The 16,457-nt window shown below is 51.0% G+C and overlaps 1 protein-coding gene across 2 annotated transcripts; it reads left to right on the forward strand.

Annotated features, from left to right (window-relative positions):
- The first annotated feature begins 2,450 nt into the window (after positions 1-2,450).
- Positions 2,451-15,429, forward strand: HMGCL (3-hydroxy-3-methylglutaryl-CoA lyase). Of its 2 annotated transcripts, none has more exons than XM_079777521.1 (9): positions 2,451-2,559; positions 3,832-3,915; positions 5,496-5,603; positions 6,242-6,337; positions 7,734-7,882; positions 10,571-10,640; positions 11,982-12,170; positions 13,476-13,601; positions 14,809-15,429. In XM_079777521.1, the coding sequence occupies exons 1-9, from the start codon at positions 2,497-2,499 to the stop codon at positions 14,908-14,910; spliced, it is 987 nt and encodes a 328-aa protein (XP_079633647.1). In that variant the 5' UTR covers positions 2,451-2,496; the 3' UTR covers positions 14,911-15,429. The 2 variants fall into 2 exon arrangements, with proteins under 2 accessions (XP_079633647.1, XP_079633648.1); XM_079777522.1 differs by having other exon boundaries at positions 10,571-10,634.
- Positions 15,430-16,457: the final 1,028 nt, after the last annotated feature.

Genomic DNA, 16,457 nt, shown 5'->3' on the forward strand with positions numbered 1-16,457 from the left:
TCATTTACTTTAATTCCATGCTAGTATTTTTGGGTTTCAAGCTACAGGTTTGCAAATTCTGTGGGTAGTGCTTTAACTGTTAATGATGGAGGAAATTGTCAGTGCTGCGGAATCATACAGAACTCTTATCATCTCTGTTCTCTCCCTAGCTAAAATCTGAGCCCCTTGAAGGCAGGGACAGTGCCGTCTCTGCCTCTCCTGAGAATGCCATTTAGTGCACTCACCCATTGGGGATCTACTCACTCAGTAGCCACAGTGACTATTTACAAAATGCAACTGTGATTATATCTCCTGCTTAAAATCCTTCAAATGCATCCCTATTAGGATAGCTGTTATTATTTTTTTAATCCTCACCTGAGGATATTTTTTTTAATTTATTTTTGAGAGGAAGAGAGAGAGAGAAACATCAATATGGAGAGAAACATTGATCTGTTGCTTCCTGTATGTGGGGATCAAACCCAAAACCTAGGAATGTGCCCTGACCAGGAACCAATCCCGCAACCTTTTGGTGTACAAGAAGATGCTCCAACCACCGAGTAATCCGGCCAGGGCAGGATCGCTGTTATTGATATAAATCTCCAAAGCCTTGAGGTACGGCACCTGCTTAACTCTCTCATTTTAGGAAGTCCCCTTCCTACTCCCTCTCTGCTCTCCAATCATTCTGGCCTTATTTTCATATTTCCAAAACAATATTTTCAAACACTTCTAATTACTGTCTACATTAAGAAATTTATTTTACATTGCAACCTATTTGACACATGTAATAACAAACAAAAGTTTTGCAAAGCAGAGTACTTACCATATACTTAGTACTTATACAATGCACAATTTATACTTTTACCATATACTTAGTACTTATACAATGCACAACTTTTTTTTTTTAAGTTGGTATCCACTACGTTGATATGACCACAACATATATGTTGAAAAACACCGCTCTAAGCATTCAATGTCTTTGCCTCAGACTTTGCATATGTTATGCTCTCTGTCTGGAAAGCTTTTTTTTTTTAATTGATTTCAGAGAGGAAAGGAGGGGAGAGAGAGAGAAACATCAATGATGAGAGAGAATCATTGATTGGCTGCCTCCTGCACGCCCCATACTGGGGATTGAGCCCGAAACCTGGGCATGTGCCCTTGACCGGAATGGAACCCAGGACCCCTTAGTCTGCAGGCCAACACTCTGTCCACTGAGCCAAACCAGCTAGGGCTGGAAAGCTCTTCTTGTAATCTTTTTACCTCATTCTAGAGGTATGAAAGCAAAGTATGCTCCTCTCTCGTCAACTACCGGCATTTGAATTCTGAAGATAGTGACGAATAAGTTAATACATGCAAAGAACTCAAATGGTGTGTGGCAAATAGAAATGCTTCATCTTATTGAGAAAGGTAGTAATTATACAAGTATCATATAATAAAAAAAGGGCCACGTACTAAACCTGACACCTCGGGGAGGGAGGAGGCGCATGGCAGGCCTTACAAACTGGTGACTGCAAGTAACCATACAGGATGGTCTGAACATAAAAACTCCTAACTAAAGTGGGTCATGGTGGTTAGTCGCATCACAGGCCTGTAGCTTACTTGACAAAGGTCAGTTTGTACGTTGAGCCTATATATTTATTGTCTTTGTGTGTCTAGTATAACGTAACTTTGAAATGTCAGAGGCACAACTTCTGGCACCAAAGCACAAGACTACAGAGCAGGAGACCACACGCCATCTCTGTCTACTGTGCATGTTAATTATTAACTGTCCTGCACCCACCGATGTAAAGGAAGTGTCTCTCTGTTTTGCTTTTAATCCAATCCTAGGGATTTCCTCCTGTTCTGCTTTCTTCTGCCTTCTTTTTGTTAGTTTTTTTGTTTTGTTTTGTTTCTTGTGCCTTCTTAATCTACCGCCAATAGATTTCATATAACCCTCCTTACGGCTCCTTCTTTGATTCTAATGTATAAAGTTCAAAAACTGCCATTCTTCAGAGCATTTACTTAATCCAGTGGTCGGCAAACTGCGGCTCGCGAGTTTGACTAATGAGTTTGCCGACCACTGGCCGGCCGATAGGGGCTTAATCACAAGGAAAAACAACAGCCTGTAATTATTGGAATCGAGAGTTGAGATTTTGCTTCCTGACATGTCCTCAAAATTTGGCTCAAATAAAGGATGAGTTTTTTGTGTTTTTTTTTATAAGAGTTTTCTATAGATTGCCCATTCTTCCATCGACATTATTAGTATCTGTCTTCCCACACCTTCCAGACTCTACACCTATGAAGACAGAAACTTTGGCTAATTTTTGTTCATCTTTACAGTCCTAGCGTCTCACTTCACCTGGCAAAGAAACGGAGCTTAAAAACCCCGGAACGGGTCCGGAAGAGCCGGCCGGGAGGAATGAAGGCGGAGGGGCTGGGGGCGGGGCCAGGGCGGGCGTCAGCGTCACTGCTGGGCCACGCCCACCTGGAGGTGGGTGGTCACGTGGGCCTCCGCCGGGCCTCCGCCGGGTCAGCTGAGCCATGATGGCGACAATGAGGGGGTCGATGCGGCAGAGGCTGGTGGGCTTGGCGTCCGTCAGGGCCGTAAGTGCCCCGCCCGGGGACGGGGCGGGCGGCCACACTGCACCGTGACGCTCGGGTCGGGGGCGTGGCTCGTGCCGGCTGTTCTGAGCAGTGAAGCCAGAGAGCTCCTCGGGCCAGAGTCAGGGGGACCTTGAAGTTTTAAGACCCTCTGTGTACCCCAAATCCCTGCGGGTCATGAGGGAAACTGAGGCCCAGGTGGGGGTGGGGGGCGACTTGCGCGGTGTCCTAATGGCCTGTTCAGGGCTCTTTCCCGTGACCCTGGCACCTTCCTCCCTGTAACTGCGCTGCGGACTCTCCGGGCTCTCGCTCAGTGAGGTGTCACCAACACCCTCCGCTTCCGGGTGGGAGAAGCAAGGTCGTCTGGCCCGGCGCCCACAGGCTCACCTGTTAGGCAGTGGGGAATGTCCGGACCGCAGGAAGTTGGGGATGGGCCTGCGCGGGGAGCCCAGCCCGGCTCTTGTTTATTTCTGTTTCTAAGTGAAATATTCCTTCTGCTCTTAATTCTAGAACAGACCCAAGGTGAGTTAAATGGTGAGCAATGTTGCTTCTGGCCCCAGTATTCGTGAAGATGGATCCATCCCTTCAGATTTGCCCCACTGGGGAATTTTCCCCCCACGCTTCATGTGTTTATTTGGTTTCATTATGCAACATCCACAGTTAGTCACACAGGGAGAAAGGAATGAAGAGGAGTGTAAGTTAGGTGTTTACATCTGTTCAAGTATTACAATAACTAGAGGCCCGATGCACGAAATTCGAAATTCGTGCAAAAGTAGGCCTTCCTTCCCCTGGCTGCCTGCACCAGCTTCCCTTGCAGCCCCGGATTGGTCTGGAAGGTCATCCGCCCCATCCAGTCTAATTAGCATATTACATTTTTATTATTATAGATGAGTTCCAAGCCCTGGTGGGGTGGCTCCGTTGGTTATAGGCATCTGAGCAGATCCAGGCGCATAAAGGAATCAATCAATGCATGAATGAGTTGGAGCAACAAGTTGATGTCTCTCTCTTTCTAAAAGCCAGTTAAAATATTTTTTAATAAACAATGAGTTCACAAATTTACCCAAAAAAGTATGGTAAAACACCACTCTAATATATTGCACAGCAAGGCCCATTAGTCCCCGTGGGAAAAGCCAAAGTGCTTTCATTCCTTCCCAACTGCAGGGGGGCGTGGTCACATCGCCTCTTCCTCTTGTGTGTGTGAGCATGTGTGCTCCCCCTGGGGAATTGTGACAATCTGTTCCTGTTTTACTTTTTGTTTATTCTTTTAAACCAAAGGTCAGCACCTCATCTGTGAGTACGTTCCCAAAGCGGGTGAAAATTGTGGAAGTTGGTCCCCGCGATGGACTACAAAATGAAAAGGTAAAGTTGGAAATCAACCGCAAAAGTTGTTTTTGAGCGTTGAGAGTTTGTGTGGTAGGGTAGGTGCAGCAGGGATGGACTGACAGAGCTATCCATGCAAGACATGATCACTCTGCCCAACCTAGGGCTTGGTGGGGAGAACAGGCAGGCTCCTGTGACTGCTGAACAGTCTACGATGGTGATGCGACAGGTGTGATGGCCCCAGGTCCATTTCAAGGCCCAGGGGGGTGGGGTGTGAAGGTGAGGGCATGCCTTAGATCCAGCAATTCCATGTAGGAGGATTTATCCAAAGGAAGTCATGAAGGCTACATGCAAAGGTTCAACCTTGGGGATGTTCCTTACCACCTGAAGAAAATTGGAGTAGTGCTGTCCAGTAGAACTTCCCGTAAGATAGAAATGTTCCAGACTTGAGCTCTCCCATGTGGTAGCCACTAGACAAACACATGTGGCTATTGAGCACTTGAAATGTGACTAGCATGAATTTTTATCTTCATGTCATTTAAATTTATATAACCATGTACGGCTAGTATCTAACATACTGGACTTCACAGATCTAGAAAGTTACATATCTGGAAGGTATTAAGGGTGGTTTTCTTTCTTTCTTTTTCTTTTTTTTGGCATGTGTTTTTGAAACAATCATGTATTAACTATTTTTGCATTAAGAAAGCTTTTTTTTTTAAGTATGACCAGCCTAATTTTAATGTTGAGCACGTGCTAGAAACAAAAACTACAAGTCCCATGAGGGCAGAATCATGTCTGTCTGCTCATTGCAGCACCGCCTAGCACCTTGCACAATCCCTGGAATATGAAGCAAAATTACCTGTGGGCTAGATTACATTAAAGCAGTGTAAGAGAAATCGTGGGGGAGGGTATGGAGGGACTTGAAATCCTTAGGATTTTTTACCTGGTCCTGTAGGTACTAGGGAGCCACGGAAGGCTTTTGAGTGGTAGAGTGAGACAGTGGAAAGTGCTCTAGGATGATTCCTGTGGGATGAACTGGTGGAGTGAGACCAGGCCATAATATACATGGGATAATGGAACAATTTTATTAGATTTGGAAAGCAGGATCTATAGAAGCTGCTTAGCAACTAGACACGGTGGGGGAGGGAGAGAAACAGTAGGCTGACCATGTGAGGATGAGATCCTGTGCCACTTGGGAGATGGAAAAGGAGGATGTAATACTCTGGGGGCCCCGTCTCCTAAGAACCAGAAGGTTAGTCATCTCTGCCCTTTCTGGCCATGGTTCATTGCTCTGTTTGTTTATGATGGGGCAATAAATTAACAAACTTTTAGTTAAGAAAAAGCCTGTATGGCAGAAAAATATGGTTTCCATGTAAGTATTAACTCCCTTTCAGATGATAAGCTGCCTCCACTGCAAAATGCTTATCTGCAGAATTTGAAGATGCTTTGTACCCTATCTGTTGGTGAGGATTACATGTTACAATATTAGTATTTAAAAGTTGAGATAGTGAAGTGTTTGCTGTAGCAAAAACTTTGAACTAACAGGCACTGCTTTCTGAGGCCCTTTGCTTCCCAACTTTGCTGAGCTGTCTCTTCTAGTGTTTGTCTTTCCATTGCAGAGTATCGTCCCTACTCCAGTGAAAATCAGGATGATAGACATGCTTTCTGAAGCAGGACTCCCCGTGATAGAAGCCACCAGCTTTGTGTCTCCCAAGTGGGTTCCTCAGGTGAGCCCCCGCCCTCAGTGAGAGGTGTTCAGATGTGAGGGATGGAAAGGCTTGCATTTGCCCTGGAAGAGGAAGTGGAAGTCAGGAACATAGGTTTCCTGGTTTCTGGCTTTCAGAGGTCTGTAACCCGGGAGGCAGGAGGCTTGGATTCAGTCTGGACTCTGCCCTCGAATTGCTTGGTGACCTTGCTAAGGCCATCCCCTCTACAGGTGACCTCTTCTGGCCCTGGATATCTAGAATTTCTAGGCCTGGCCTGTGGATTCTGCCTGCTTCACAGAGACAGTCTGTGGGGAAGAAATCCTGTTCCGGCTGAGTGTGATAACACAGAGGAGCTGAGCCCAGTGCCCAGCTTGGAGTGTGTTCTCAGTAATGGCTGGCAGTGTTGTTACTGCGGTCACGGCTATGGAAAGCTGACAGTATTGGCCATATGGAGGAATTGGGGCTATTGCCCACACCCCGGGGCCTCCTGGCCCATCAGCAGTCACACAAATGATAAAAGCCTTGGGGAGACTCAGCTCTGCGGAAGGACTCATTCTCCAAGGGCCTGGAGAACAGAGATCTTGTGACAAAACGGTTTGGGTACCTGAGCTCTCTGCCTGCCCTTGGTGATGACTCTGCCATGTCTCCTCTGGTTCCAGATGGCTGACCACATCGAAGTCTTGAAGGGCATCCAGAAGTTTCCTGGCATCAACTACCCAGTCCTGACCCCAAATTTCAAAGGCTATCAGGCAGCGGTAAGCTTGTTGGTGCGGGCCCCTGAAATGAGATTGATGGCACTGGTCCCGCCTTGTCCCTGGGCCTCAGTCCCTGTCCTGGGACATCTGTCTGAGGGCTGTCTCCAGTGGGGATGAGCACAGTCAGACAGACTGAGGCAGTCCTGGCCTTGCCACTCCCAGTCTCTGGTCTTGACAGGCCTCAGGTTCTGCCTATAAAATAGGCTTCATGATAGGGTAACATTGTGAAGATTTCAGAAGAAAAAATGCACATGAATTTCTTAGCAAGAGCCTGGTAGAAGGTAAGTGCTTAATCAATGGTAGTTTTGTTGCTCTTACCCATTTTCTCTTTCAAGAAAGGTAAGCAAGCACTCCACAGAGCTTCAACAGTAGTTGCTAGAATCTGCCAACTTTCTTATAACTTTAGATGAGAACATCATTGGAGATATTGATTCCAAATTGAGGCAAAGCTTCTTTTAGGAGTGACTGACTTCCAGAATGGTGATGGCAGGGGCAATGTTGGTCTCTGAGGGAAGACCAAGGTTTCTTTCTTATTGAGATATTAGAGGCCTGGTGCATGAAATTCATGCACTCGGCGGGGGGAGGGACCCATGGGTGCACGATTGGGGCCAGGGAGTGATGTGGGAGGCTGGCCAGCTGTGGAGGGACCGCAGGAGGGCTCCAGGGCGTGTCTAGCCCTTCTCGCTCATTCAGACCCCAGCAGCAAGCTAACCTGCCATTGGAGCATCTGCCCCCTGGTGGTCAGTGCACGTCATAGCGAGTGGTTGAGCGGCCTTAGCATATCATTAGCATATTATGCTTTGATAATGGTTGAACGGATGACTGGACATTTAGCATATTAGGCTTTTATTATATAGGATAATTCACTGTATTAATTCTCCAGGCTTGCCATAACAAAATACCAAAAACTAGGTGGCTGAAAACCACAAAAATGTATCCTCTCACAGTTCTGGAGGCTACAAGTCTGAAATCAAGGTGTCAGGGTTGGTTTCTTCTGAGGGCTCTGGGGTGAATCTGTTCCATGCTCTCTTCTAGTTTCTGGTGACCACCAGCAATCGTTGATACCCTTGGCTTGTAGGTGCATCGCTCCAATCTCTGCCTCCATCTTCACTGGCCTTCCCCTCGTGTCTCTCTGTCTTCACATGGCCGCTGTCTTAAGGACACCAGTCATATTAGAGAGGAACCAATATGGCCTCATCTTAATAAATTATTTCTACAATGACCCTGTTTCCAAATAAGAACACATGTCGAGGTACTGGGGTTTAGGACTTCAATATACCTTTTTTGGGGAGACAAAATTCTATCATCATAAAATTCATGGTAAGACAAGGGTTTTGTCACTCTGGGGTTCCTTGAAGAGGAAAATTCTAAAAGGAATTCCCCTGGCTGTTGGCAGGTGGCTGCTGGAGCCAAGGAAGTGAGCATCTTCACAGCTGCCTCTGAGCTTTTCACCAAGAAGAACATCAACTGCTCCATAGATGAAAGTTTGCAGCGATTTGACCAGGTCTTGAAGGCAGCTCAGGCAGCCGGCATCCCTGTGCGGGGGTGAGTCAGACCACATCGGTGCTGCCTGTCTTTTCCTCAGTACCATTCTGGCCAGTACCAGACTCTGACCCGTGACCCTCCCCCACAACAACTCATCCTGTGGGCAGACAGCCTAAGCTCCACACCGTGACATCCTTCCCCAAGTAGATGTGGTCAGAAGAAATCCTAGTAAGCGCTTTCTCCAAACCTGATCTTTGGGTCAGTTCACCAGAGGAAACCTAGTAGGACAGGACACTAGACACGTTTTGTGGTGGTCAGTTTACTCCTGGCTACACCACCAACTCTTCACACGTTCCCAAAGAATCCCCTCGGCCTCTTAAGTCTCCAAGACACATCTTTAACAGCAGCAGTGCCAGGAATCGTCACATGTAACTTCACAGCTGGCCAGCAAGGAGGGGACTGGCCCCACTTACAGGTGACGAGACAGGCTCAGGAAGGATGGAGAGTCTGCTGGAAGGTCACACAGCTGTCCCCATCGCAGCCAGAGTGCTTTCAGAAGTGTACGTCTGGCCCTGGTCGGTGGCTCAGGTGGCCGGAGCATTGTCCCATGCGCTGGGTTCGATTGCCAGTTGGGTGAATATGGGAGGCAACTGATCAGTGTTTCTCACATCCCCCCCCTCCTCTCCCCCCTCTTTCCCCCTCTCTCTAAAAATCAATAAAAATACATCCTCGATTAAAAAAAAATGCACATCTGACCACATCACTTCCTGGTTAGACAGCTTACAGTGACTCCCAACTCCAGACTTTCCCACTCGGCTCACAAGACCCTGTATGAGTCAGCCTCTGCTCCGTGCAGCCTCCTTGTTCGCTGCTCCCTCCTGCCCAGCTGGAACTTCTTTCCATTTGTCACCTGTTCCTTGCCTCTGGGCCTTTACACACACTTTCCATAGACTCAGCACTCCCTTCCTCCTGTATCCTAATTGTCAGGACTAACTCCCGTTCGCCCTTCGGGTCCCCTCATGGATGCCAATTTCTCCAAGGAGCTTTCTCTGTCCCCCAGCGGGAGTTAGTGCTCCTCCTCTGGGCTCCCATAGTCCCTTAGACATCCTCTAACGGAGCACCTGGCTACTTGTTAAATCGCCTCCTGCCTCCCACCCCACTAGACCGAACCCACATTTCTCTCCGTCCAGATGTGCCCCCTCTCCCAGCTCAAGGCCCAGCACACAGTAGGTGCTCAGGAACCAATGGACAGATGGATGGATGGGGAAACAGGGGTTGTCAGGTCTACCTGCACCCAAGCCTGTTCTCTTTTCTCAGTATCTCTCTTAACTTGTCCCTGCTCAGCAATGATTGGAAAATAAGGGGGAGAATTTAAATGGAAAAATATACTGAGCCCTGGCCAAGTGGCTCAGTTGGTTGACGTGTCGTCCCACACACCAAAAGATTGTGGGTTCGATTCCGGTCAGGCCACATACCCAGGTTGTGGGTTCGATCCCGGATCAGGGTGTGTAGGGGAGGCAACTGATCAATGTTTCTCTTTCACATCCATGGGTTTTTTTTCTCTCTCTCTCCCCCAAAATCAGTAAAAAACGTATCCTCTGGTGAGAATTAAAAAAAAAAAAAAACAGAAAAGAAAAATATACTGAGATCTTTGAGGCTGAAGTTATTTAACCAGGAAATACTTGTTATGCCTCTGAATATGCAGCATAGTTTTCTAGACTCTAAAAGGTTTTAGTGGAGCCCCAGGCCCAATGGTGTGGGAGGGAACAGGAGCCGCCTCCATCCAAGACCCAAACTTCTTACCGTAGTTAACAGGACCCTGTAATGAAGCCCATGCCCCGCTCTCCATGTCCTACTTCTTTGCCTCTTGCTCTCCGTGCCTCAGCTGTTCCTTCCTTTGTTCTGTGTCTTGAACACGCCTGCTCTGCCAACTCGGGCGTCTGCACTGGGTCCTCCCTGCCGGGAATGCTCTCCCTGTGGCCGTCCCCGTCTCCCAGCCGCAGCGTCCTGTCTTCACAGAGGTCTTCCCGAGTCACCCAGCCACTGTTGACCTCTTCTGTTTGTTCCTGGCGCCTTCCCTGTCCTTTCCTTCATAGCACGTCACTTTCTGAGATTATCTCATTGACTCATTTGATTGTCCTTTAATCAGCTATCTCCCGGATTTGAAATAAGCACTGTGAGGGTGGGGTCCTTGTCAGTCTTGCTCACTGAGCTACCCTAGTGGGCAACTGGCCCATAGTGGGCAACTCGGTAAATATCAGTTGAATAAATGAGTGAATGAATTGGCAGCTCACAAGAGCAGGCCAGCCCGGCTCTTATCGCTGCCTTTGGTTTCATGGGTCCCTGGTCCCCTCCTGTGCGTATGGGCCCCAGGCACTCTGGCCATGCTCTGCTTTACCCCACCTCTGCACGGCTCAGGTGCCTGCTCATAGTGCCCTCTCCAGCTCCTCCTCCCTGCTGGTCTCAGGCTGCCTCTCCAGAACCTATGCCACCCCTGCTTCCTGGACTACAGGCCTGTTAGTCCCTCCCTTCCCTGCGGTGGCTCTCCACTGCCCCCTCCCGGCACTAAGCAGCACGACCTTCGTTCTGGCTCCACATCGTTGAATTGGCCTTTCCAGGCACTTGGCCTTCTGCCCAGATTCGGGTTTTGATTTCGGGCTAACCAGGAATGTGTCAGACAGCCCCCTGCCTCAGCCCTGCTGACCAAAGAACCAGGGGCATTGACACCATCCCCCTGTCTTCCCACAGGTACGTCTCCTGTGTGCTTGGATGTCCCTATGAAGGGAAGATCTCCCCGGCCAAAGTAGCTGAGGTGTGTGTGAGTGTCAGGGTGGGGGATGTGGGGGGGAGGTTGGCCTCCTTGCCTGCCCCTGAGTGTGTAGGTTCCTCTCGCCACCTTTTCCTGATGGGTCACTGACTTCCTTGTTAACACCCCTGCCCTCCGGGCGGGCGGAGTAAATGCCTCCAATTGAGTTTCCAGTCTGGTGAGTGGACAGGCGATAATTGAGGTGATAATCCTTTTTGGAGAGGCTCCTTCCCCGATCCCACCCCGCCCCAGAGTTCTTGCGGTGCCCTGTCTTGGTCAGAGGCCACTTCACATCCTCTGAGCAGCAACCAAGTCAGCCCTGAGGACACAGTGTGGAAACTGAGTTTGCACGTGAGCGACACAAGAGCTCATGGTATTTAGTCCTCAAGCCCACCCTGCAAACTCACTATTACTGTTGAGACTGACTAACTTGCCATGCAGGTTGCCCGTGGTGCCACCAGGTCTCCACCCCCATCTTGTTTACCTCCAAAGCCTGCTTGCTCTTCCCCAAAACCATGTGGCACCCAAAAGTGAGGAATGGTAGAGTGGCATCTGGGGTTGAGAGTGCTTGCTGTGCTCCATGGCTCAGCCCTGTTGTCACCAAGCCCTTCAAAGGCTTGCCACTGTTTTCAGAAGCAGAAATTGAAGCTCTGGGAAGTTAAGCCCCTGGCCGAGGTCCCACAGCTGGTGAGCAGCAGAACTGGGACTTCACTCCAGCGTCGTCTCACTCCAGAGCCGCTCCTTCCGCTGTCCCTGCCCCACGGGCTGCGGCTGCTGTCACTCCTCTCACCACTTCCTTTCTGCCGCAGACATTGTGGAGTGTGGGCCCCGCCACACCCTTCCTCCACCTTCTCAGCAGCACGGTGCAGGGAAGCAGCTCCTTGGGCCGGGCTCACACTGCTCTGGTTTTGCAGTGATTTTAGGGCTTTGTAAATGGGCCTCTAAACATTTAAATAGTTATGTACTTCTGTTAAAATACAAAGCGGGCACCTCTGACCCATGATTTCACAGATCTCCCCACCAAGGATAGGACTACAAGAAGGGGTCTATTACTGATTCCAGTGCTGGGTCTGCCACAGTGTGTGAAGGGGGTCAGGGGAGGACTGGAGTTTGAGACCCGGGTGCAGGGAAAGCACAGGGGTCGGAGCCCAGAGCCTGCCCCTGACGTCCCGGTGTCCTGACGAGAAGCATGAGGCATATCCTTCCACTCAAAGTGGTAAGGGGCCTGTGACCCGGTTGGGTTAGTGCTCAGACGTGGAGGTGTTCTGGACAGGCCAAGGACCCCTGTTTCGGAGCCTGGGACCGTTGGCTTGGGGAATCTGATGTCCTCCAACTGCCTGTTTGTCTTCCCAGGTCAGCAAGAAGATGTACGCAATGGGCTGCTATGAGATCTCCCTGGGGGACACCATCGGCGTGGGCACCCCTGGGCTCATGAAGGATATGCTGTCCGCCGTCATGCACGAGGTGCCCGTGGCTGCCCTGGCTGTCCATTGTCATGACACCTATGGCCAGGCCCTGGCCAACACCTTGATGGCCCTGCAGGTAATCCAGGCATGTCCCAGGAGAAACGCACGTGTCCCTTCTCAAAGGACGTGGCGGCAGGACAGCTGTGTGTCATCTGTGCAAGCCTTCACTGTGCTGAATGCTGGTACCTGCGTGACAGGCCCTGGGCTCACCATGATGGACATAGACATGTGACCCTGCGCCAGAAATTCTTAGTCTGTGTGTGAGGGGCGACAGTGCGGGAGTTGGGGGATCATCCTAATGCATTAGGACAAATGCTCGAAGGAGGCACGGGCTGAGGAAGGTCCCCACCCCAGCTGGGAGGTCAGAGAGGATTTGCCGGAAGAGGCCTAAGTGAGGCCTGAAGGACCTGAAGATGTTCAGCAGCTGAACAAGGGGAGCAGAGGCGGCTTGGCAGCGCTGTGCTGTAAGACTGAGGGAGGGTCCGGGAGGACTACTGTGCCCTGGTCCTGGATGGCATGTGGGTTTGAGTGTGCGAGCCTCTGTGGGAGCAGCAGGCGAGGAGCCAGGCAGCAGAGAGGTAGGCAGAGCCTTAAGGCTGCTTTCCCGAGATCGGACCGAAACTGCAGATGGGGTTTCCCTTGAGGCTTGCTTCCTGTGGGCTGGTCCTGTATGAGGAGCCCATGGCCTGGCTGCCCATTAGAAGGAACGTTCTCAGTGTCTGACCACCTCTCACTCCGCCCTGTTGTCTTTAGGAGAGGCTCATGCCTCAGGCCATTCTGTTACTTCCTGGGTCTGTTTTCTCAGAGTTGTGGTTGTCAAGGTTGTTAAGGTCTATTAGAAGCCTAAGGAGGAGAAAGGGAACAGTCATCTCAGGGAGTAGGAAATGACTGACCTGGGGAAATGGCCTGGGTCCCCGGGGTTGGAGAGCAGCCTTGTGAGGGAGGGTGCATAAACGAATCACAGTAAACCACAGGGACCCGAAATCCCTTCACTGGGAGGTGGTGACTTTAGGTCCGTGATCAGGAAGGGCCTCTCTGAGGAAGTGACTTGTAGGCTGAGACCTTAAGGGTAAGACGGAACCTTGAAACCATTGAAGGAACTGAGTGGGGATGTTCCTGGCAGAGGCCAGACCTCCCCAATGAAAGGCCTCAGTGTCTGACCGAAACAAGAGAAAGCACCAAAAAGACTCTCTGGCCCGGAGCTAAAGAGAGAAACACTCCCTTTCGGTGGGATTTTCACTTTAACAGAATCATAAACCAAAGGGACGAATAACTTGCGATGGAATTGCAGGCAGCAGCAGTTGGGAGGTGTATAAGGACCAGCTTTGTCGGCTTTGGCCCCCACAGTGACAGCCCTGTGCCCCCACCCTCTTGTTTCCAGATGGGAGTGAGTGTCGTGGACTCTTCTGTGGCAGGACTTGGAGGCTGCCCCTATGCACAGGGTGCATCGGGGAACTTGGCCACCGAGGACCTGGTCTACATGCTGGAGGGCTTGGGCATTCACACGGTAAGCTTGTCTGCCCCTGTGGCCACAGCCCTGACCTAACCAGACGACAGAAGCTGATGGGCTTGTGTAGTTACTGTTTTTTGGGGGGTCAGTGGAGGAGGGAAGGAGGAACAGTTAAGAAGGGAAGGGAGCCAGGGGATTACTGTGTACTTTTGAGATAGCAGAGTGTGGGTGATCCAGGCCCGGAGACGGCCAGGCTCTCCGTGTGACTTTGACAGTTTAGTTTAAGGAGGCACCGGGGTGTAAGGAAAGAGCCCCCCAAAGGGGTCAGGTGTGTGACCTGAACTGAGTCAGTGGTCTCTAGACCTTTGTTTTGTTCTCTGTATAATTAGACAGCCCCCCCCCCCCCCCCCCAGGGCTCTGTCAGGGTCAGTAAGGGCAGCCAGTGTGGGTTGGAAGCACAACAGCTGTGCTTGGGGATCAGACGGACCTGGGTTTAAAACCTTGTCCTGCCACTCACAGGCTGTGTGACCTGACACATTACTTCACCTCTCTGGGCCTAAGAAATGGGAATGATAATAGCACCTATCCTGTAGGGCCGTTATGAAGATTAACTAAGAAAACGTAGAATGCTTAGCCCAGAACTGAGCACACAGTACACATCAGTAAATAGGAGCTATTGCTATGAACAGGTTTTCTGGAGTGGCCCCTTCAGTAGGTGTTTTCACTCTCTCTGCCTCACAGTTCATTTTCAATAGGTACTTTTTGACCACTGTGGGCCAGGCCCTGTGCTAGGCCCTGGAGATGGAAGACTGACGACAGAGATTCCTATTCTGGTGGTGGCATGACAGATTGAGGCATCCTATACAAGGGGAGTCAAAGGGGGGCCCGATGCCAGAAGGACATGGCCTCAGGCAGCTTGCTGGTGTCCATCATCAGAGGAACAAGAGCCTGTCTGTCTGCACCTTCACTTTTTCTTTTCATTAAATTTTTTTTTTTAGGGAGGAAGAGAGAGAGAAACACCAATGTGAGAAACATTGATCGGTTGCCTCCAACCGGGGATGGAACCTGCAACCCGGGTATGCGCCCTGACCGGGAATGAAACCACCACCTTTTGGTGTACAGAGGGATGCTCCACCCAACCGGGCCACACCGGCCAGGGCCACCTTTACTTTTTGAGTGTCACAGTTGTCTGTCCAATCTGATGTTTCCCTGGGTGTTGAGGGCATGTCATGACTTACTGCATCTTCCAACTTGTTTCTCAAAGGGTGTGAACTTCCAGAAGCTCCTGGAAGCTGGGACCTTTATCTGTCAAGCCCTTAACAGAAAAACCAGCTCCAAAGTGGCTCAGGCTACTTGTAAGCTGTGAGCCCCTTGCCCACCTGAAGCTCTAGGGACTGTGGGAATAGGGGCACGTCTGAGGATTCACTGATGGACACACGGAAATGGGAGTGACATGAACAGGAACAGGCACCTCACCCCCAGGACACCTAAGTATGACCAAGAGGCTTTGGGGGCAAGCGGCCTCCCTTCACCTTGGACCCAGGAGTTGAGGGCACTTGGGAACCCAATTCCCTGGCTTGGGTTGATCCTCAAGTCCTACCTCTGGGTGACATCTGCCAGGTGGCTACACAGCGCAACCCTGCCATGGCCTTGGCGCCATTGCTCTCTGACTTTGTAGGAAAAAGGCATGCACGATTTTCCCCTGAGCTGGCAGAGGGCGTTTGCTGGAGGGCTGAGGGCTGCCAACTTAGCACCTCTGAAAAAATCTCCACTCTGAACATGATTTTTGAAAACAGCTCTGTAATTAAAAGTTTAATGACATGGAACCATTCCAGGACTCTGCAGATGTGTGTATATATGAGAGCAGAGGAATAAAACATCTTTATTCGCACTCTGAGAGGAAAATGCAGATTAATCTTTGGATTTTTCTCCGTTTCTCCACCTGAGCCTCAGAAGCAGTGACTGGAAATTGGTGGTTTGGGCTTACTCTTGGCTCTGACCTGGGCTGTTGCACAAGCTCCCCCTGGCAGCGGTGGCCGGGTGCTCCTCTGGGTCTGGGCTAGAGCAAGTCTGGGTACCTTAGTTCCTTGTACCTCAGGCTCTGCGGTCAGCCGTCCTTGGCAGGCCCAGAGCATTCCAGGTTTTGGGACACACTTGTGCATTTCTTTCTTTCCCGGGTTTCATCACTCAGTATGTCACGCCTTCATACACATCATTCCCTAGCCCTACCTTCATCTTAAACAGAAACAACCGCTTTTTAACCCACTGTGGGAGGCAGGTGCAGACGAACCGTTCCCAGCAGCTGGGGGACTAGTTGGTGTGAAGGCTGAACTAGGGCTGAGCGCAATCGGCGCGGAACCCCTACTTCAGGTTCAGAGGTCCCTCCAGTTTAGTGGGTTTCGAACTAGACTTCCCAGCACCCGGGCCTCGGGGCGACGTGCACCATTCCCTTCGATCGGCGCCGCCCCTTCTCGCCTTGGTTCCACGCGCTGTGTCTTCACACAGCGGAAGAAAGGGCTTGGCAGGTGCAAAAGGTTGGAGCACCTGCGGGGGAGCCAGGAGAGGGCTGGTCGGCCCCGCTCCGGCCTGTGGCTCCCGCCGTGGTTCATCCGCCAGGCGCCCCCACAAGCCGCCTCTCCCGGCGCGCTGCCCTCGCCGCTCCCAGGCAGGGGTCGAGACGAGCGCTCGCGCCTGGCGCGGGACCCGGGCGCCCACCACGGGGCGGACCTCCGCCGCTCGGCTCCCGGCCCGGGTCCGGGTCCGGCCGCACCTCCCCTCCACCAGCCGCTCCCGCGCGGGCTGCGCCGCCCACTGCTGGCCTCCGTGGGAGCGCGCGGCGCACAACCGCAGCTCCTTGGTCCTCCCGGCGCCCCGTAGTTTGGTTTTCCGATTGACACGTTCGCTGAGGGCGTG

This window comes from Cnephaeus nilssonii (genome assembly GCF_951640355.1).
Source record: "Cnephaeus nilssonii genome assembly, chromosome: 7".
In the NCBI taxonomy this organism is placed as follows: domain Eukaryota; kingdom Metazoa; phylum Chordata; class Mammalia; order Chiroptera; family Vespertilionidae; genus Cnephaeus; species Cnephaeus nilssonii.